At 50.7% G+C, this 20,881-nt stretch overlaps 1 protein-coding gene across 8 annotated transcripts; it reads right to left on the minus strand.

Annotated features, from left to right (window-relative positions):
• On the minus strand, window positions 1–20,499 carry FLOT2 (flotillin 2). 8 transcript variants are annotated; one of them, XM_030462278.1, is made up of 12 exons: window positions 20,396–20,429; window positions 13,046–13,127; window positions 10,248–10,338; window positions 8,415–8,505; window positions 4,127–4,250; window positions 3,610–3,728; window positions 3,199–3,312; window positions 2,987–3,106; window positions 2,351–2,565; window positions 2,061–2,244; window positions 1,740–1,889; window positions 1–1,576 (listed from the first exon to the last, which is right to left on the minus strand). In XM_030462278.1, the coding sequence occupies exons 4-12, from the start codon at window positions 8,487–8,489 to the stop codon at window positions 1,538–1,540; spliced, it is 1,140 nt and encodes a 379-aa protein (XP_030318138.1). In that variant the 5' UTR covers window positions 8,490–8,505; window positions 10,248–10,338; window positions 13,046–13,127; window positions 20,396–20,429; the 3' UTR covers window positions 1–1,537. The 8 variants fall into 8 exon arrangements, with proteins under 8 accessions (XP_030318138.1, XP_030318135.1, XP_030318136.1 ...); XM_030462275.1 differs by lacking the exon at window positions 10,248–10,338 and having other exon boundaries at window positions 20,396–20,499; XM_030462276.1 differs by lacking the exon at window positions 8,415–8,505 and having other exon boundaries at window positions 20,396–20,477.
• Between the last annotated feature and the right edge of the window lie 382 nt (window positions 20,500–20,881).

Here is a 20,881-nt window from a genome sequence, read left to right on the forward strand (position 1 = left end):
CAAGGGGGTGACAAGGCTTTATTATCGTACAGCAGTGGCAGGGACACGGTCATGCACACACACATGCAGATAGGGCACCTCACCCGGCACGCCCCGTGGCCAGTGCCAGACGGGGGCTGGTGGCCCCGCAGCACGAGCACAAGCCAGGAGCTGATAACACCAGTGCTCCCCACCCCAGCAGGGGGAGAGGGACAGGGTCCCACTGCATCCCTCCACCCTGCTGTGGGTCACTGGCCACTACTGGGGGCACTGCCAGGAAGGTGGAGGGGGACTTGGGTCCCCACACCCACCCAATGACAAGAGGGGTGGCACCAAGCTGTGGGTGAAGGAACCAATGAAGGGACCCCCAGCACCTCGTAAGGTCTGAGTGGGTCACTCCCCACCACCAGGCTACCTTCACCAGGCAGGTTTGGCTGCTACAGGTGACAAGACAGACAGGGAAGGGGCACAGGCCAGTGCAGTGGCACTGTGTGGGGACACACAGAGGGGACAATTTGTTTTACATTGTCACTCAGGGAAGGAAAGCCACTGGCCATATGAGGCAGGAGTTCTGAGGAATCCCCCGGCCAGCATGGCCACTTGTCACAGCCTCACATTCACAGCACCAGCCCCAGGATCACTGGTCCCCAGACACCATACAGGCCACGGTGCTGGAGGAGCCCGTCCCCACCACAGCACCTTGCCAGATCCCCCATGTTCCTCTGACTCGAGGCTTTAGGAGTTGTGGGGGTTGGCATGTACCACAGCATTTGGGGACAGCAGCCTTGGGGGTTTTGCCTCCCTTGGGGAGGAGGGGGTGGCTTTGGCACAGCGCTGCTTATTGGCATTCCTGGGAGGGGGAGCTCTCCACTTCCACTAATGCTCCATCAGCCCCTCCCCAAACTTTCCCACCTCCAGATCCCAGGAGGAAACTTCCCCAAGGGAAGGTAGCGTGGGAGCTGGCAATGACTGCAGCACCCACTGGTAGTGACCAACTGTCACTCTCCCAGGGAGGTCACTGTCACCTCTGGGAGTGCAGCCTGGGCAGGACTGTCAGCACTGTGAGGGTCCTGAGTGTGAGACACTGAGACAGAGAAAGCCACAAAACCAGCTCATGGGCAGAGGCAAGGGGTGGCAGCACCCAGGGGGTGGCTGCAGAGGAGAGGAAGCACAGGGGAGGTGGGTCCTGGCTGTTCTCTCCCTACAGATCCATGCTCTGTGTCCCACTGAGCCTCTGCTCCAAGATTGAGGACTGAGACCAGCAAGGCACCAGGACTGCAACATCAAACAAGCTGCCAAACATAACTGAGGACCAGATCCAAACCCTGGCCTGATACAGCACACAGTTAATTACAAAATAAATCCCCTCCCATCATCTGTAATAAAAAGAGCAAGTGATTGGACATGCATCTTTCTGGCCCTACAAAATAAGGCACCAGAGCTTAAAAACAAAATCTCCGATTGTCTTTGATATAAAAGGAATTCCCACGTGTTGAAGGCAGTTGATGTCTGAGTGCATAACAAGGAGTGACCTTCACTAGCTTTGGGTGGGCCAGCCTCACACCTGGGCCCCGGTGACTTTCTGGATCAGGGGGATCTGCAGGAGGGGAAAAGAGAAGCTGTTAGGGCTGGAGGAGGGGGAGGTGAGGAGTTGCCTGCACTCTGTGCTGGGCAAGGCTAGGGAAGGAGAGGATCCCTGGGAGCCTGAAAATTTTCCAGGTAATGCCCAAAGAGCCGCAGGAATTGCTGCTCCAGCTCACCTTGGTGAGGTCCACACCGGTGACAGCACGCACGGAGGCTGGGATCTCAGCCAGCAGACGGTTCACCTCAGATGTTGTGTTGTTTTTGTCTCCACCAAGAATAACAATCTCATCCACTCTGGAGAGGGGAGCAGCCACTTTGGCAGCGATCTGAGGAGGCAGGAAAGGAGGGTGGGATGAGCAGAGAGCCAAGGAGCTGCTCACCAGTCGGGCAAGTCCTTACACACCACATGAGGCCTTGCTGTGCTCTCAGAAGAGCTGGCTCAGCCCACGTACTGCCCACCACTTGCCTGGAGCAGGGGAAAACTGCTCCCTCCTCACCTCAGGCAGCGCATCCAGCACTAGAGCCAGTTGGGCAGCTTCTCCATACTGCTGGAGAGCTTCAGCTTTCAGCCTCATCCCTTCAGCCTCTGCCATCCCGACGGTCTCAATCACAAAGGCCTCCGCTTCTCCAATCTTGCGGATCCTTTCTGCCTCTGCCTGAGCAAGGAGGATTTGCTTCACCCTGGAAAGGGAAACACAGCACTCCAGCAGCCCGGATCCCCATGTGTGCCCCACAGAGAGCCCATCAGCTGGGTCTCCAGGCAGGACCAGGTCATGGGCTCACTCACTTCTCGCCCTCAGCGATCTGCTGGATGCGGTAAGCTTCAGCCTCGGCCGGCCGCTTCACGGTGGCAATCAGCTCCTTCTCCACCCGGAGGATTTCTTTCTGTTCTACATCAATCTGCTTCTTGCGCTGCACCACCTCAATTTCAATTTCTTCTTGCCGGATCTTCTGTTGCTCCCGGGCACTCTGGAGCTCATAGGCCAGCTGAGCCTCTGCAGTCTACACATGGGAGAGATGAGAAGATGGGTCTTGCCCATGATGTCCTGTGCACAGATGTAAGAACCCTTGGCAGGCCCTGAAAACAGACATGGCTCCTGCCCTAGACTAGATCTCCATCCAAAGGTGGTGTCCCTATTCTCAGAGCTTCTCCTACTGTCTTTCCATGTGCACTCTTCCCACAGCACTTGAGCCCAACCAGTTCCATGTTCAGCTTGGATGACCCTCCCCATGCATTCCTCTTCTTGTAGTCCCACCTAACTTGCAAATAGGAGAGGAACCTGCTGCAAGGAGCTCACACTGAGACATAGAAAACTGGGTTCTCCATCTCCGTACAGGAGAGAGGAAGCTAACAAGTCCCAGAGCTATCAACACCACCACAAACCATCCAGCAAACAGCACGGGGCTGTCAGATACCCCTCACCTTGATGTTGACCTCCTCAGTGAAGGCAGCTTTCTGCAATTCAAAAGCCCGTTTGGATTCTGCTATTTTAGTATCTGCCATGAACTTGACATCCAGCATTTCTTTCTTGCACTCTGCCTCCTGTAGAGAGAGAACAGAGAGCAGAGCTCCAGGGTGTGCAGCTGGAGCAGAACAGGCTGCTCTGGGGAAGCCCAGCACATCTCCAAACTCACCCGGATGCCAGCATCTCGCTCAGCTTCTGCCACACCAATGTCTGCGTCCCTCCGGACAGCTGCAGTCTGAGTCTTTCCCAGGGAGCTCAGGTAATCCACCTTATCATAGACATCCTGGAGAGGGGAAGAGAAGACAGAACCACTTCAAATTACATGCAACCACTTCCATCTTCCCCCCTTCCTGTTGAAACTCAGAGCAACCACTTGTGTGGTCAGGCCAGGGTCAGCAGGAGCCAGGTCATCCTGCTGCCAAGCAGAAACAGGTGTGACCAGGAGAAGCTGCCTCTCCCAACATCTCCCCTCCAGGTCCATGGAGGTGGAACTCCTTGAGGGCTGGGGAAGGTTGTCAGCCAGAGCTGAAGCTGCTTCTGCAGCACTGCCCACAGTGCAGAGCTCAGCCTTGAGGTGTACCTTGATGGTGAAGCTCAGGATCTCAATGCCCATGCGGCCCACGTCAGGAGCTGCCACCTCCCGCACCAGCTTGGCAAACTGGTCTCTGTCCTGGTAGATCTGCTCTACTGTCAGGGTACCTGGAGGGGGAAGGAAGGTGAAGTGCTTTATTTGGAGTAGGTAACACTTGATGGTATGGATGTAAGCTCTACAACATCTTCGTTGCCCCTTCTTGTTCGTTGGGCACAATCCTCTGCCCAGGCCCTGCCATGTGCACCAATATCTCAGTCTCACAAGCAGACCCACCACACACACCTGAAACCCTCAGAGGCTCTCTTACTGAAGCACTGAAAACTCACTGATCACAACACACAGCAGGAGCTGCTGCAGGGGAGGAAAAATCTAAGATGCCACCTCTGCAGTCAGCAGAAGAATCACCTTCTTGTGGTTGCTGTGGTGGCAGCAGTATTGCTGGGACCAGCCAGAAGAAGAGAGAAAGCTACCCAAGATTACTTCAAGATTTTGAGACCCTTCGCACCTAGGATGGAGCGCAGATGCCCCTCCAGAGTCTGAAGGACCACGTTCTTCACATCTTGCACGTTCTTCCCCAAGAACTGTTCACAAGCCACAGCCAGGAGCTCCTTCTCAGTCATTATCTTCACCTAGAGAGACAGGAGACAAAACCAAAGGGACTGAAGGCACCTGTCCAAAGAGGAACAGGCACTCAACAGCAGCAGCAGCAGAAGCAGCAGTACCACCACCACTAGGCTGCCAGGCCCCCTTACTACTGATGCTCCAAGGGTCCATACTGAGCTGTCACCACACCAAGCCACACCACCAGACCTGCTCACCACTGCTGGCTAGAGCCTTGCTGTAGGCTCAGGCAGCAGTGTCCAGAGCAGACAGCTCTGCAAACTCTGATGGCAGCTCAGCATGGAGAGGACTTCCCTGCAGCTGTTCATACCACAGCAATGGCCATCAGGAGATGTGGGCACAGAGCTTGGCCATACAAGTCCCACCTGATGAAAATTCTACCAAGGAGCCCTGAACTACCAGTTCAACCACTGCACCAACACCAGACCTAGGAGGAAAGGGCTTTCTATTGCTACCCCTGGTCAAAAGCCATTCATTACCTTTTTCTTCCTTCTCCTTCACTAGAATAATTTTTTTTAATAAGATGGCACAAACCAGTGGGTTTGTCCTGCTTGCAACTGGGAGCTCTCAGACACTCTTCACAGTGACTCCTGTGTCCCAAGGACAGGATCTGTTTGTCCTGTTCTGCATGGTCAGTCTGATAAGGACACAGTCACCTCAGTGCTGCTTAACCTCTCATAGTCAGCATCAGGTATAAAAATATCCCCAGGCCCAGACAAGCCAGGTCTTAAGACAGTCGTGCTGTTCAAAGGGGCTGTTTTTCAAGGCAAAGTGCGTTAAAAATCCCTATGGAGTAGGTTAGGCACTGGAGTTGTGTGCTCATGAAGCTCTATAGGACCCAGCTATGAGGAGCTACAGCCTATCAAGATGATTGCTCCTGGTGGCCAGGTCCAGTCTGAGGGCTTAGGCAAAGCCTTAGTGTCTGGTGGCACCAGAGAAAGGAGCAGAGCCATACCAGCACCTCTGGGTGCTGAGAGGGTCCCACAGCACCCTCTCATGGTGACATCTGGGCTGGGCAGTGCCTTCTGTCCCATGAGATGCTGGTAGCACCCTGAATCCTGCCCCAAGTGCCTGGGTTGGACCTCTTGGTCCTGGCCGAGACCTCTGAAGCTTTAGGCATTGCACAGGGGCCTTCTGAGGGTACCAATGCACACCTTGTGATGGGTTCCCAGCCTACAGACCTTATCCTAACCCCTACCAGACTGCTTTTCAGGGTCCAGCTGCTGGTAAAAGCAACACAAGTCTCTTTTGAGAAAGCCTGATCTGAAAGCCCACAAATCTGAAGCAATCCCTCAGGTGAACAGCAGGGCACTGCCAGAGAGCAGGACAACTGGGACTGGCCACCACTCTCTAAGGGGACCAGAGGCAGACCATGTTAACACAGTGAGCTGACCAAGATTCAGCTGCCACAATCCTACTCCAGGTAACATGAAGAAACACCAGCCCAGGCTGAGTCTATTTCCTACCTTTGCTTCTCAGCCTGGGTCTCCCAGTTAAAACCCCCAAATTAATATCATGGCAATCTTCTTATTCTCTCTCCCCAGGGCCTCTGGGCTCCTCATTGGGCCAAGCAACCGTGGTTTCTTGTTCCTGCACCCTGGGTCAGCACTGTGCACTTTCTACACAAGGGGGAGTAGGGAGAAGTGTTCAGGAACCAGGAGGGAGCACAAGGCTCAACTCCCAGCAGATGGGAGGGTTTTTTTCAAAGACCAAAACCAATTAGACTCAGCAGTTATGTTTATGGTGTGCATTTGCCAACAATTCCACCTCTTTAAACAATCCCCACCCTTCAGAGGCCACAGACAGTCAGAGGATGGAGTGGGATAGAATCGTTAAGGTTGGAAAAGAACTCTAAGATCATCAAGTCCAACCATCAAGTTCAGTAAGAGAGTCCCTGTGGTACTTAACAGGAGCAAGGAAGGATTCAGCTTCTGTGAATGAAGCAGCCTGGACATGCTGAAGGAGCTCAGCTATCGGCTCAGCACGGATGACAATCTACAAGGCAAAGGCTGCACAAAACAAAACAGAGCTGAGCAATTTGCTGTCAGCTTGTCTCCAGCCCTTCAGACAGGGTGCTGCGACACTTGGTGCATCTGCAAATGTCATTCCCATCAGAGAGAAGAGTTGAACTGGCAGGAAATCAGAGAGATGCTACAAAACAATCCTCTCTGGGGGATCGATAGTGCTGCACCCAGCTCCAGCCGGCTGCAGTCACAGCCAGGGGTGAGCAGACAATCCAATTACCTCAAGGCTTAGAAAAATGGTTTGGAAGGATATGAAGCCCAGCACGGCCTAAGGCAGCAGCATCCCAGCACACCCCAAGCACACAGCCAGCACAGCAAGGAGGCTACTGGAGAGTATCCATTACATCCCTCTCCAAAAAAAGTATAGCATCCTCACATACTTCAAGCACTTCTATTGTCACAGCAAACATTTTAAAAAGTGTTTCCCCCAGTGACAATTTGTTTGGTTTTTTCCTTTTTCTTGCACAAGGTATTAAAAGAAATATGTTTGCCTCAAAACTACTGCTGCAAAATCAAGGCAACCTCTGCTATGCACGTTCCAAACTGCCTCACAGCTGCCTTCTGCAGGGCAATTCATTTCATCTTGCAACCCTAAATCTTTAAAATTAATGGACAGTGGGAAAAAAATAACAGTGAGAAGAGAGAATAAGACAGATGAGATGAACTGGGGGCTGCATTTTTAAATCAAGGCACCTGGTGATCCAGCCTGGACCACTGTGCAGGCAATGGAAGGATGTCCCAAAACTGGGTCAAAAAGGAAGGCTGGCTTCACAGGAATACTTTTCCAAACACAGAAGGAAAAGCCTACAGCTTTAGGAAACGTGTGTGAGGAGAGATGTGGGTTCATGCATTTTGCCAGCCATGCAGTGACCACTGTGGCTATTTGACACATCAGCAGTTGAACAGATCTAAAGAACTGAAAAACTGACGCCAAGAATGATGGTTCACACCGATTAGGGCCAGGATGAGCCCAAGAAGCTGGCTCCAGGGCTGATGCTCTTGACGTAGCCACGTTTCCCAACAGCAGCAGTTAAGTCACCATCATGCCCAGCCCTTCTGCCACGTGCAATAATCCAGAAGCCACTCCTGGCTGAATTCCTACCCTGGGTTACACACAGACACAGCACACAGCTCCTCTGCAATGTCAGATCAGAGCAAACCAACGAACCACAGGAGGAACCCACTGCCCAGGGTGAAATCTGTCAAGTACTTGGGCTTAAAAGGGCTGCAGCAGCCATGGCACTGTCCCTGGGGGGAGAGTTTTGATGCATGTGGGATTTTGGTCATATCACTGCACCACTCAGCAGCTCCCCTGCTCACTGCAGGGATCATGGCACCCACCTCTCCTGCAACAACAGACCAGGATGTGCCTTGGACACACAGTCCTCATGTGCTCTCTGAGAATGGTTGTCGTGGTTTTATACACCCAGAATAAGCTGTCAGGAGGAGTTTTTAATCAAAGCATCCAGCTGCCTATTCAGGGAGTCAAATTCAGCTGAAAGCTAATGACATTTTCTTCCCAGTCTCTTCCCCAAGGCAGGGCCACACAGACTCCATGTCAGGGCAGCAGAGCTGGGAGCCTAAGACATGCAGGTCCTTCAGTGTGCTATCACAAGCAGCAAGAGCTTGATAGAATCAAAATTCAATTCAAGCCAGAAATTTTACACATAAATTTTAGTGCCTGGAGGGAACTATGTTCTCTCTTTGACCTTTAACTCACCATGAAGAATTACAAGATCCACATGCTAAAAATAAAAATAATACAAAGCAACACAATGCTTGGTAGCATCTCAGGAGTGAATGGCTCAGTCCTGCAGGGTCACACACAATTCCAAGGGCACTGCAGTACATCAGCATTTCCCAAACAGATCAGGTCACCCACACACACCTCATCTGCCTCATGGGCAAATGAGAGACCAGAGAAAAAAAAAGAATGGTTTTGGGGAGAGAAGGAGAGGTCACAGCCCCCGTTGCAACACTGGACATGCTGTAATGTGTTTGAACCAAAAAGGACAGTGTAGGTTTGTACAAGAATTTGTTTCAGAGCAGATGGCTTCTGTTCTGGACAAACAGCAACCTCTTAAGGGGGAAAACCAGATGTAAGTTAGAGACATGCATTCCTGAAATGATGTTTTGGAGTTACTGTACCTGTGCCACACCTGTGACAGTTAAAGCTACCCCCTCCGCCGTCTCTACGTCCTCACACCTGGGCTGTAACGTCATTATCTCTAGGGAAATCCTGCCAAAAAACGTAAAATATTTGCACGTTTCCAGGTAACACACACTCAGCTCTTCCCCTTGCATCTCCTGCCCCAGGCTACCTGCTGCACTCACCACAGGTAATGTAAGACATGCACAGTGTGCAGCCAAGGGACTGCAGCTGTGACCAGAGAGAGAGCAAACATTTTGGCCACGAAATAGATTTTCAGATAACGCTTAAAGGCAATTTATCAGCAGAGAAAGGCTGGGAGATGGCAATGATACCATGATTCTTTCCCTTTTGCTGGGCTGGTGAGGTGGCCAAAAGCTGGCAGCTTGGGACCCCAAACCAACACTCAGGGCTGGTGTCACTGGTTTAAAAGCATAGCATGGACCTGGGCTGCTCCTGCCCACCCTGCACTGCCCTGCTGCTTGGCAAAACCTGGTGTTCTTGCTGCAAGAAGCAGCCCTGCCTTTGCCCTCGCTGGGTCAGCATTAACACAGATCTAACCCCTGACTGGGTTCACCCTCTATTTTTTCTTTTTCTGTCACCCAAAGGCAGATAGAAGCAGGTCTCCAGCTCTGCAGGGTCATGCCTGTAAACCATCAGGCACCCAGGAACAGATCCTGTAGCTCCAGAGCTTTCTCAGCCACCCAAAATGGGCTGGAGATACTTTGGTCAAACCTGGCTATCTGCAGGTCATGATCTAGTACAAGAGACATGCTCAGCCATGACAGGTTCTGCTTCAGGAAGCCTTAACAAGCCAAGAAGGAGTTGGGAGTCAGGAAAGAGAGCCACAGGGAAAAGAGTTTGTGTCAGCAAGCATTAGGTCAAACATTTGAACCATGAAGGGGCTGCACCGGGCTGCTGCGTGAAGTCTGAGTTGCTCCAGGATTGGCTGGAGGTGCAGAAATGCATCTCTTCAAGTTCATGCCTGCCTTGGCCACCATCCTAATTAAACTGGCGTGGAAACCAGCAGCTGATAAACCAGATCCCACTGCCCAGGAAGCACAGTGGCATTTTTTGCTACACGCACTCTGAGCTCTAATCAGCTAATGCAGGATTTTAGCCTTCTGAAGATCTAATCTGTGTTTTGAATATAGTTTCAGTACTGTGCTCCTGCTTAGCTGGCAAGTCACAGGGATGTTTGGTAATTAGTTACACTGGTTCACACATCCTCACAGTACAAACACTAGTCCTGTATGCTGCAGCTCATCCAAGGTCTCTGTGCTGTACTTTCAAATGTGACAACATCCAAAATGAGGACTGCTTCCATGTGGAGAAGGGCTGAGTGGAAATCCGTATCAATGACTGCAGAGCCAGGTATAGTTGCAATTCCTCCCCAGGTGTACAGGTTTCCTTTTGAAACAGCACAAAACCTGCCCCAAATCCTGCAAACAACCCAGTCTGGTCTGCTTGTGACTCCACACAAAAGCTGATACCTTTCAGCTCTCTGCCAAGCACAGGATGGACACAGTGCTGCCCAGGAAAGGGTTACACCTGGAGCAAATGCCTGCAGCGTTATCACCAGTCAGTGTAGCAATGCTGAATTTGGAATTTGCCAAGAGTGCATCTGTCTGCATTACCTATAAACTGTGGAGTGCATCCCATGGCAAGTGCCAGAGAAGGGGAAGGAGAGTAGGGTATGGAGATTTCAGCTGCCCCATTAGAAAGCCAGTAGTTTTTATGTTATCTCACTGCTGCTGCTGCTGCTGTTGCTGCTGCTCAAAACAGAGGGATAAACGTTTAGACACGATGTTAGGAAGCTGGTGGATTATTACCTGTGCAACCCCTGTTACGTACAGTGGGACCCCCTCCGACGTCTCAATATTCTCGCAGCGACACAGGATGGTCATAACCTCCAAAGACAGTCTGAGCAGTGAGGAATAAGGGTAGGACAGCAAATACACAAAGCAGTTATCAGAGAGTAACACACTCATTGCAAAGGACAGACGAGACTTTCAGGCTTCAGCTTTTCCCTGTTCAGTTTGCCTTTCTCCCCCTGCCTGCTCCAAGGGCTTCATAATGCTGGGCCAGACCAGCCTGCCTGGTCACAGCAGGGAGCTGGCAGCATCCAGATGATTCTTTTAATGAGGTTAAATTGGCTGGGGACTCCTCACCACCCTGCCTCCCCTAACTCACTGCAGATGAAGCTGACCTATGTATCCCACCTGGACTGCCATCCTGGAGTCAGCTGGAATTCTCTGTTGGAGTCATCTTCACACACAGAAAATTCCTTTCTGTAAGAATTTAGATGTTTCCACGCAAACATTTAAGAGGGACAGAAAAAGGAAAATGCCAGGGACATGGCTCCCCATTCCTGATTAAAGCAAGAAAGTGCTTCCAAGTGCTGTCCTGAGAAGCCAAGTAACACCACTTGGCTTCCCCAGAGTCACATCAGACCACACTGCCTTTCTTACTGCTTTTATTTCTGACCCTTAAATAGGGACAAGATTTTTTTTCCCCCCAGTCCTTAAGGTTGCATCAGGGTAAGAGCCCAGCACCCTGCCAGCTCTAACAGCTCCTTTTGTTCCCAGGTTAGTGCTACCTGGCAGGATGCCGCTGACAGCAACACAATTGCTGCTGTCTCTCTTGCTTTCAGCACTGGCAGTTCCAGAAAAGATGTCCTGATTTCAGAGGAAGAAGTCTGCCTCACTCTTCATGTTAATGCAGCTGGCTCTGTCTGAAGCACAGGTTATTGGTGCTCTCAAAAAAAAGAATTAAGCCCCATGGCCCATAGCATGAACTGGGGGTATAGATTGAGAAGTAAAAGATTTATTTGGGTGCTGGCATTTCTTTCAGGAGTCTTGTTTGCTAAATAATGAACAGACCTCCATCAGATGACAGCTCAATCTTGGCAAGCAGTTCTTGGCCCTGGGCTCAGACTTTGCTGAACTTAGTAAGTCAGTGTCCTGAATACATCTGCTATCTCCTGAATTTGCAGGTCAAGGTCCTGCACTGTTTTCTGGGCTTCTGGCACAACCAGAGGAGGAGCAGAAACCATTTGTTCAAACCAACAGTTCTCCCAACGAGACACTCACAAAAACTTGGAAATGAATCTTGTCTGGATCAAACACAGCTCTTAGGCATTGAGCCCACAATTCAGACCTTTCCTTCCCACCTCCCACCAGCACGGCTGGAGAGCCCAGGCTAAAGCAGCAGGTGTTAGCTGAGACCTCTTCATGCAGACAGAGCACTCCAGGAGGCTCCTGTAGCAATCCCAACCACCAGGTACCTGGGAGCTGCCGTGAGTCAGTTGCCAGCACCAGCCAGAACCCCCTGGAACAAGGGGAGCTGCCTGGGGGGAGCAGGAGCTACAGTGAGTGTGTCATCTGCAGAGCAAGGGCAGCAACATGCTCACATTGTCTGCTAGTGGCAACACGTGAACAGGGAAAAGAGGTGGTAAGACCAGGCAGGAAGAATTATCTACAACCTCTGGCTGTCACTCGGTGTAAAATCCCAAAAGTCACGTCTATATCCTTTTTCCCTAGTATCCTTTTTTTTTTTTTTTTTTTTTTTTTCTTTGTCACACAGATGGAGGAAACCTGGATTGGTGAGGATGAGGGAGGTGTTAGGAGACAGTAACATTCCCACAGGTCCTACAGACGAAATGCTACGCCAGCAGAACAGCAGCAATGTCACAGCATGTTAGTTCAGCAAGCAGCACAGTGGGAAGTAGCAAGCAAAACCCACAACTGAGGGGAGGGTGAGAAAGGAAAACACGTGGTTGTAAAGAGGAATACACTCTGCTTCCAAGGTGACAGCAGTCAGCAGATCTTTAGGAAGAGACTTGAGGTGGAGGGGGTGGGGGTACTGTTCCACCACATGCCACAAACATGTTTGTTACTGGTGAGGGTTTGGGTTATACAGGGCAGAACTCAGCTCCCCTTGTAAAATCAGGGATGAGCCAGCCTGGTGGCCCCACTGCCCAGGGCCTCTGCAAGAGCCTCAGAGAGCTGCAAAGGCAGCAGGAGAGCAGGACTCCTGCCTGCCTCAGCATCACACAACAGCACCAGCACAAGAAGAAACACACTGAACAGCCAGCCTATGGCCCTTTCAGCCTCATGGGATTTCTTTTCTTTTTTGTCTTCTGCATTGTGATACCCAACAGTCCCCACACAAATAGTCTGCACAGAACTGCCCCACCCTGTAATTTCATTTTTCAGACTATTATTTACTGTCAGGTAAGCCTGAAATGCCAGGATCACCTCCTGCAGGGTGCTGGACAACCTCAACCCCACCACTCAAAGCAGACGACAGGCAGAAGCTGTGTGGATGTGAGTGATCTTCCATTCCCCATACTCCAAAGCACTCCACAGGGCACACACTGCTCCTTCCAGCTCCAAGGGAACCTTCCTCTGAAGGACCAGGAGCTGGCTACAGCCAACAGCAGCCAGCTGGGCTGATGCTCATCCATGGTTTCAAACCAGTGCCCAGTCCCATGTTCCTAAAGATGCTGCTGACAGCCCCACTGGGATGCCTTTGCCTAATTCCTACTCAAAACCCCCACAAATAGGAGCTTCTTATGTCTTTGCCTAATTCTTACTCCTAAGCCCACAAATAACAGGAGTTTCCTTACCTTTGGGTGTCAGTGATGCACCACCAAGCCCAGGCCCAGCCACCATACACATACTGCTTTTCATCAGAGCCACAACAGCCACCTGCAGCACAGCAAAAGACACAGAGGTAGAGGGAGTACATACACATGCATCAATTGCAGGGAAAAAACCTTCACCCAGACCAAGCCACGAGCAGGACAACTTCCCAACAAGCCTGCCCAGCCTCTGGGTGCTGAGAAAAGGGAAAGCCTGGGGGAGTCATCTCCCCCCCTCAACACCTCAGAGCAGGGAAAGAGAGACTTTCTCAGCAACCAGTGTTACCAAGCCAAGCTCTGCACCAGGACCCAGAAGAATCCAAGCATGTTTGCAGTGTCTGATAAATAATGAACACAGAAAAGGCTTTCCAAGATCCACAGAAGCCCTGAAACACCCTTGGATCAGCCATCACCGAGCAATTCACCAGGGAACCCAAAGCTCTCCTCACCTCCATGGGTTCTACATGGGAATTTTCCCAAGAAAAGCTTTTTGTTTTTTTTACCTACTCCAACAGTTTATACAAGATGCCTTTCATAAACCTGGAGATCAGCCCCATTTATAGTATTTGCCCTCCGATTTCAGCAGGAAGTAAACACAAATGGGAAAAAAAAGATTTACACACTTTTTAAGGTCTGCTGTGCTCCATAGTCTAGAGGAATATTCTTCCATCACCTCTGGATAGCTTCTTCCTGTAGCTGGAAGGCTAGATTCCAGCAAGATAAGGAGTCACAGAAGCTGATGGTACAACATCCTGCAGCATATCATCTGTTACTGTTTTGTGGAGGACATCAGCCCAGTTAGCTCAGCCTTTTAGCCAGGCCCTTGTTTTCCAAGAACAGGAAGGGAGGTGTTCCTGGTAGTCAGGAAAAGCAGCTCCACATGGAAAGGTATTTTATTTTCACGGATTCTATATCGTTTTTAACTTCTCTACTGAACCTCTGGTAATCATTTCACAATAATGTCCTGGGAAAATTCTGCACCATAGACCCACTGTTGTTACAAGAAGACGCCTGTTCACATCAGTGTTTGTTTTCTTCTGCAGGCAACGCAAGGAAGTTCCTTATTTAGTATCACACTCCTGCCTGCTTCCCAGCACTGTGCCACGTTGCTGGACAGCAGAATTTATTAAGCTAGACTGTATGTCAAGAAATGTTCAAAGAATAAGAAGAAACAGGGAATATCAACACATCAGACAGGAGTGGGATGGCAGTGGGTTGCTTTCATGCCAGACGGACATCTGAGCGCAGCAGAGCTCCGTCCTGGTAACGCCAGTCGGAGGAGCTGAACGCTCCTTTTCCACCACAATCCTGCAACCTCTTTCCCAAGTCTCAACGAGCAAGTGAAAAAGGAACCAACAAAGGGAAATCTTTGCAGGGCTAAAGAATAAAACCTCTTGCACAGTGAGATTTGGCAGAGAAGTTGCCTTTTCCAGCTATAATACACCCACTGTTCTCGCAGCCCGGGTCTCACAGCCGCTTGGCCACGGCTTCCACAAACATCCACCCTCTTCCGGGGACAGGCACACTACAAACGGTGGATTCATAGCCGGAACGCTGCCATCCAGCTTGGCCTCCTCCCAAATAAAGGGGTCCCATGCCCAAGTAAAAATTCCCAGAGGCAGGAGAAAGCACACTGTCTGATTTGTGGGGTTTGGTTTGGTTTGGTTTTTTAAATGAAATAAGATTAATTGCTTGAGAGTTTGTAGCTAAACGGAGCTCTCAGCAGATGCAGGAAGCTTCTGCCCTGATGGATGGCACGCAAGGAGGAACAGGAGCCCCCAAGACTTATGGGGACACAGGGTTCAAAATATCAAAGCCAGGACAATTAGAGGTTGTGAACCAGCTCTGTGTGTTGTTTACTCTCTTGAGGTAACTTGAGGCAATGGGCTTGTACTCCGGCAGGAAGCGGTGAGCATTCAGAAATAAGGTTGTGGTAACCAGTTTGCTACAAAACCTCCAAAACTGCCTTTCTTCCCCAAAACTGCTGCAGGCCAAATGCAAAGGCAGAGCAGATGCAGCTGCTGTCACCTGCAGAGAGAGAGCTGCTGCCTATACCCCTCAGTCCAGGACAATCTGGTCCTGGGGTGTCCTCCTCAAGAAGGACCCAATGCCCAAGTTGGGAATAAACATCTGGGTCCAGTTGGCCAGGAGCTGGGAAATGGCACAGGGTGCTAATGAGTGAGAGCAGAAAGAGAAGGAAAAAAATCGAAAATTGAAAGCAGTTACTGACAAGTGACATAATGGAGAGAAGGGAAAGACATATGTAAAGAAAAGCACATAATAAAGCAGGGTCTAGACTGAAATCCATGTCTGTTTTTTAGGCCCTGCTGTGCATAGAAATTATGCTTTTTCCACATGCAGAAATGGCACAAGTTTAAAAAAAATAATTTAAAATGATGCAGGGTTCTGAGCTGAATGCATGAAGTCCTTTGATGGCCACTACAGCAGAAGAAAGCTGATCAAGCTGGTGAGTTTCTGATGTAATCTCTATCAAAATTACTCATTTAAACTCTTGAGTATCAGCGCAGCAGAACAAGTTAAAAACCCTCATGTTTAATAAACTTGTAAACAGAAACCCAAGGAAGACAAACCACAATGACGTTACACAACTACATGAGAGGGACACTACTTCAGAATTCCTCTTGGAAACCAAAAGCAAAGTCCCAAGGCTACCCTGTCCACCTCCTTCTCCTGCTATGCTTTCAGAAGAGTAATATTCAAGTCTTGGAGATTAATAAGTTTTATCTGAAGAGGGAAATCTTGAGCCTCACCATCTGCAAAAAGCTGAAGAACTACTATCTGAGGAGGAAACATCACAGAGGAGCTGCATCAGTTGCAGTCTGAAATGAACATGCATCACAAGAAGCATTAAATGAACTGTGGGGAAGGATTTCTGGCTAGAATACCTCGATCTCAACCCTGAGGAACTGTTCTGAACTCACACAAGGCCAGCTCATAACTAGCCAGCTCACACAAGGCCATGGCTAGAAGTGGAGGAACAACTCTGATGCCACCAGTCCCACCACGAGCATTGGGTCTTAGATGGCTCTCAGTGCTCACCGTGTCTCACTGCAGGATGTGAATCTGAATCTTCTCCTATTCCATTTTCATGCAGTTGACTGTTTTCACCTAAGTGCAGTTCTCTGCATTTCTCCTTACTGAACTGCACTGTATTTCCTTCAGACCATTCAGCCAATCTGTCAAGTTTGTTTTGATTCTAATCTGGCTCTTCAAAGATCTCGAATCCCTCCCCAGCTCAGTACAATCTGCAAGTTCAATAAGCACACTCTTGATTCCATGCCAAAACAAGGAACTTATTTGATAAATCCTCCGAGCTGAACAGTGAGCCACTGTCAAGTTCCCTGGCAATGGTTTTCCAGGCAATTTCATATAAATTTCATAGTATCTGAGAAACCAGTTCCTCCTCACACTGTGGGCCTCTTGCAGGAAGGGTTTTCCGAGCCTCAAGAAACCTTTATTTCAGGCTTTCAAAACATAGAAAAGTACCATAAAACCAGCACCATCACACTGGCTCAGAATCCTTATCAGTTCTTCTTACAGGAATAAGAAGGATGCAGTAACAGAATGTAAGAGCACAGAGCAGCCCAAGAAGGGTTAACCACCCTGGAGTGCTGAGGTGCAACAGGAAATGCTGACACAAAACTGGAATTAACAGAAACCTGGCATTAACTGCTAGTTCTTCTTTTAGTTTGACAGAGATTAAGGAGCTCTAAAGAGCAATGCACTAAAGCCAAGTCAAGTAAAGTCAAGTTTGGGAAACTGGGCTTGACAACGTTTCTCAAGCGGACTTCTGAGAAATAACAGGAGTGTAACAAGCCTCAGTAAAGGTGAGGTGTGTGCTATCTTCATCCTCATCCCCACCCAAAAGGGCAGTCACATTAGCTGGGGTCATACTCAGCAAATACACCCAGCTATCTTCTAGGCATTCAGGAGCAATGTGTGTTTCAGTATTCTAAAAAATAAGCTAGATTGACAGGACTGCAGCTTCCCAGACTTTTTTTCTTCCTTTCTCACCTTAACTTTTGCTGAAGCAGCAGCTTGTTCTGACCTAGAAATACAGTGGGCAGTACCAGCCTTTCCCTGTCACCTGTCTCCAGGTGCTCACCTCAAAGCTGCTGAACCATTGCTGTGTGGTACCACTCTCAGGAGACAGAAAGAAAATGCTCCACTTGCAGAGATCCCAGCAACATGATTTACTTACAGGAACTGTAAGATGAATGCAACCATTATAAATGACATCTCTGTATTATGAGACTCCACAGAAACATTACAGTGGTGTATTTCACAATTAGCAGATTGATCCTTAGCCACAAAAGCTTCATTCAACCAGACTGCAACCCAAACCCAGCATTATGCATCCAAGATGATTTGTTTAGCTGGTGGGATCATTCAGATATATCTCCCTGAAAACTGGCTCCAGCTGCACTTGGAGAGGGCTCAGTGATGGCTGAGGAGCCTGTCAAAGCCTCCTCAGAGTTTGCACCAAACCTCAAGGGGAGGCTCCCAGCACTGCTACCCTCCAGTAAAGTTAGACACACATTCCAAAGAGGCCACCATCACCTCGCAGGACTTTGCAGAGCATGCTTACAAAGCTTGGGCTGCACACTTTACCAACATGTGGGCTAACCCAGTGCAATTTCTTACTGGGGATCAGTGCTGCTTGCCAGAGGAAGGACACAAGTGCCAATCGAAGTGCTGAGTAGAACCCAGGAAGCAGGTTCCCAAATAAGGCTACAAAGCTGCTGCACACACGTGTTTCCAAGGCACAGCCAGTTGCTCCTTGAGCACTGAAGAAACTCAAATGTCGTACAAGGAAGTAAAGAACACCACTCCCCAGAAAAAATGCACATGCCAGGGGAGGCACGTAACTAAAGCTTCCTTGAGAGGCACAGCCTAAATTTGCAACAAAGAAAACTATTATTTAGTTTTGTGATTTGGAGGCGTCTTCCATAAAGTGAAGCTTTTCAACTAACAATTGCATGACTCGTCAGAACCACAAGCCAAAACACAGCTTTTAGTATTGTTTGCTGCTGGTTTACTCTTCCCTTCCTCCTTTCTCCCCAAATCCCACCTAATATCACACAATCAAACACTGTCCCCCAAGGTCCCCTCTGCTTTTCCCTAGAGACACATGGCTCAAGTTCCTGGAACTATAACTGTGTAGTTACTTGCCTCCTACGAGTGCCCTGGGACTCTGCACCTAAGCACGGAGAAGCTGTGAGGCTCTGCAGAGCTCCCACATCCTCTCAGGCTGCCGCTGAAGCTCAGAGATCACTCTCTCAGGGGACAGCAAGTGTGTGTAGACCCCGTTGGGCAGAGACAGAGTAAAGCCACGTCTGGTGGCAGCACCGAAGCCCATTCTGACTTGCAGAGCTCGGTGTGATTTCCACTCTCTTGCCAGAACATCAAGGAGTGTCCACAGCTTGCTGCTCCCAGCTGCGAACACGTAACACTTGGAACTGCAAGCAGATGCAACAAATTCCTGCTGGCTCATACTGCAAGCCATGTTTTGGAAACTTCAGAGCTGAACTGAAACAAAACCAAGCTTTTGAGACTGAAGGGCACCCTGGCACACCTGAAGCACAGCTTCCTTATTCCTCCCACCAGCTGTGGCATTTCACCTATCATCACTGATTCTGACGGGGATTCCCCTTGCAAGGAAGGTCAGCATGAGCTTTAGGTCCCAGAGATACGCAGAAGACCAGGAAAGCTGTAAGAAAAACTGCTGCTCCAGGCAGCCGGTGGGTGCAGTTTGTAACTCCTGACAAGCAGCCACCACAGCGGGCATATTCATTTCCAGAACTGCACCAATACTTCTGGCATCTCTTCAGTAATTCCTGTAACAGGTCTGTTATCCAAGAGGGATGAACTGATAGCAGACCAGACTGATGCAGCCTGCTGGAAGCTTTGGCTGCAAAACATACTGGTGTCGTTTCACGTGCATGGCATGATCACGGTACATCCCTGACGTTTACACCCATCTTCTCCCCAGTGAGTTTTGGCCTGAGCATAACCACTCTTGCCACAAAACTAGCCCAGTGTTGACAGAAAGGATGGATTGAGGATGCACAAAGTGACAAGCACCTGTATCTAAGTTGGTTACTATACTGCAAATGTCCCCAGCCTGCCACACAGAGGGAAGCATCCAGCCCTTACAGCAAGCCGCTACATCACCTAACGGTACTTAAGACCTGTCTGCATGCTGCCTGTGCTATGCCAAAGCTTCAGAGAAGCATTAGAGCAGCTACAGGTTGAATCAGACACAGATTTCACTGCTGGTTTATTTAACTCTAATGTAAGCAACCAGTTCACCTGATGAGAACATTACACATATCTGGTGGACACCAACCAGGTCCAGTGTCAGCACCAATAAGAGGTCAGGGGATGTGACAATAACGAAGCAGCAGTAGGACAGGACGAATGAGTGGGACACCCCAGGGACAGGCAGTGATGCCCTGCCCTTGTGAGATGCTCACACCCAGTTCCCCTTCTCTTGCAAAGTCAACCTGCCCCCCAGGAACAGGACAGCTCCTTGGCAATCCAAAGGCTGCTGGCAGCAGCCCAGAGCCCCACAGCCTTGCCGGTGCCTGACATCATCCAAAGGCAGCAGCAGCAGCACCGGGGTGTGCTGCTGGCACTTCCACCTTGCCTGCTGCTCTCATCACTGCAGGGACCACAGCCCGAAGCCCGGGGTCCAGCAGCAGGGAGAAAAACCCCTGCACCCCAATGCACACCCACGACAGGACAGCCCCCAAAGAATGCTGCAAGGTCTTCCTATGACAGTGACTTCCCAGTGTCCCCTCAAGGAAAGGCCTCTCCCCACCACGTCCCAGTGCTCCTTCAGGGGCGGAATCCCAAATCCCAGGGCTCCCTGAAGCCTCAAAACATCCCCACAGAGCACACACACACCCGCCAGGCAGCGTCTCCCATTCCCCACCACCTCGCTGGGTCCCACCAAAGCAAGAACCCTCTCCAGAGCCTCTCCATGACCAGAATCTCCTCTGAGCAGACCCCACTACAAAGACAGACCTCCCCATATTTCCCCAAGGTCCCCCCATGACAGGGATCCCTCAGACCCTCTTCTCACCATGACAGGGACCCCTCCAACCCATCAGGATCCCCTCACAGCCAGGACCCCCCCCCAGTTCCTACCGGGGCTCCTCCAGACCCCATTACAGAAACACCCCCCATCTCAATTCCCTCAGGATCCACCCATGACAGGAACCTCCCCTTCCCCTATCCCCCCACGACAGGGACCCCTCAAGGCCGCTCTCCCCCACGACCTCCGCGACTCCCCCCAAGTCCCCTTCGTACCTGACACCACCAGCGCCTCGTTGGGCCCCACCGTGTGGCAGTTGCCCATGGTGCCCACACGCTCGCCACCGCCTCACCGCCCACTCCCACACCCCCCCGCGCCGCCCCGCCCCGTCCCCGCGCACCGCCCGCTGGGGGAGCGGTGTCTGGGGGCGGCCATCTTGGGAAGGTCAGAGCCGCCCCCGCCGCTCCTCGGGAGCGGGGCCAGCCGGGGCCGCCCCCCCCGCCGCCATCTTGGGTGCCGCGTGTCTGCGCGCGCGGTAACATGGGGCGCGCGCCTGCGCACTGCAATGCCTGGGTGTGCAATGGGTGTGCAACAGGTGTGCAATGGGTGTGCAATACGGAGTGCGCGGTGGGAACTTGTGCAGTGCAGTGTGATACACAGAGCAGTGGTGCAGAGTGTGCACTGCACGTGTGTGGGTGTGCAAGGCAAGGGGGATCTGCAGTGTAGCATGGGTGTGCAGGTGCAGCGTGTGGGGTGTGTCA

Source organism: Calypte anna, chromosome 19 (genome assembly GCF_003957555.1).
Source record: "Calypte anna isolate BGI_N300 chromosome 19, bCalAnn1_v1.p, whole genome shotgun sequence".
Classification (NCBI taxonomy): Eukaryota; Metazoa; Chordata; class Aves; order Apodiformes; family Trochilidae; genus Calypte; species Calypte anna.

Coding starts and splice junctions, on each gene's coding strand:
- FLOT2 (XM_030462275.1), bottom strand. CDS start 20,444: ATGGGCAACTGCCACACGGTGGGGCCCAACGAGGCGCTGGTGGTGTCA. Junction 8,506..13,045: donor TGCATCACTGACACCCAAAG/GTAAGGAAACTC, acceptor GTTTTTTGGCAG/GATTTCCCTAGAGATAATGA. Junction 4,251..8,414: donor CTGTCACAGGTGTGGCACAG/GTACAGTAACTC, acceptor CTGTCTCTCTAG/GTGAAGATAATGACTGAGAA.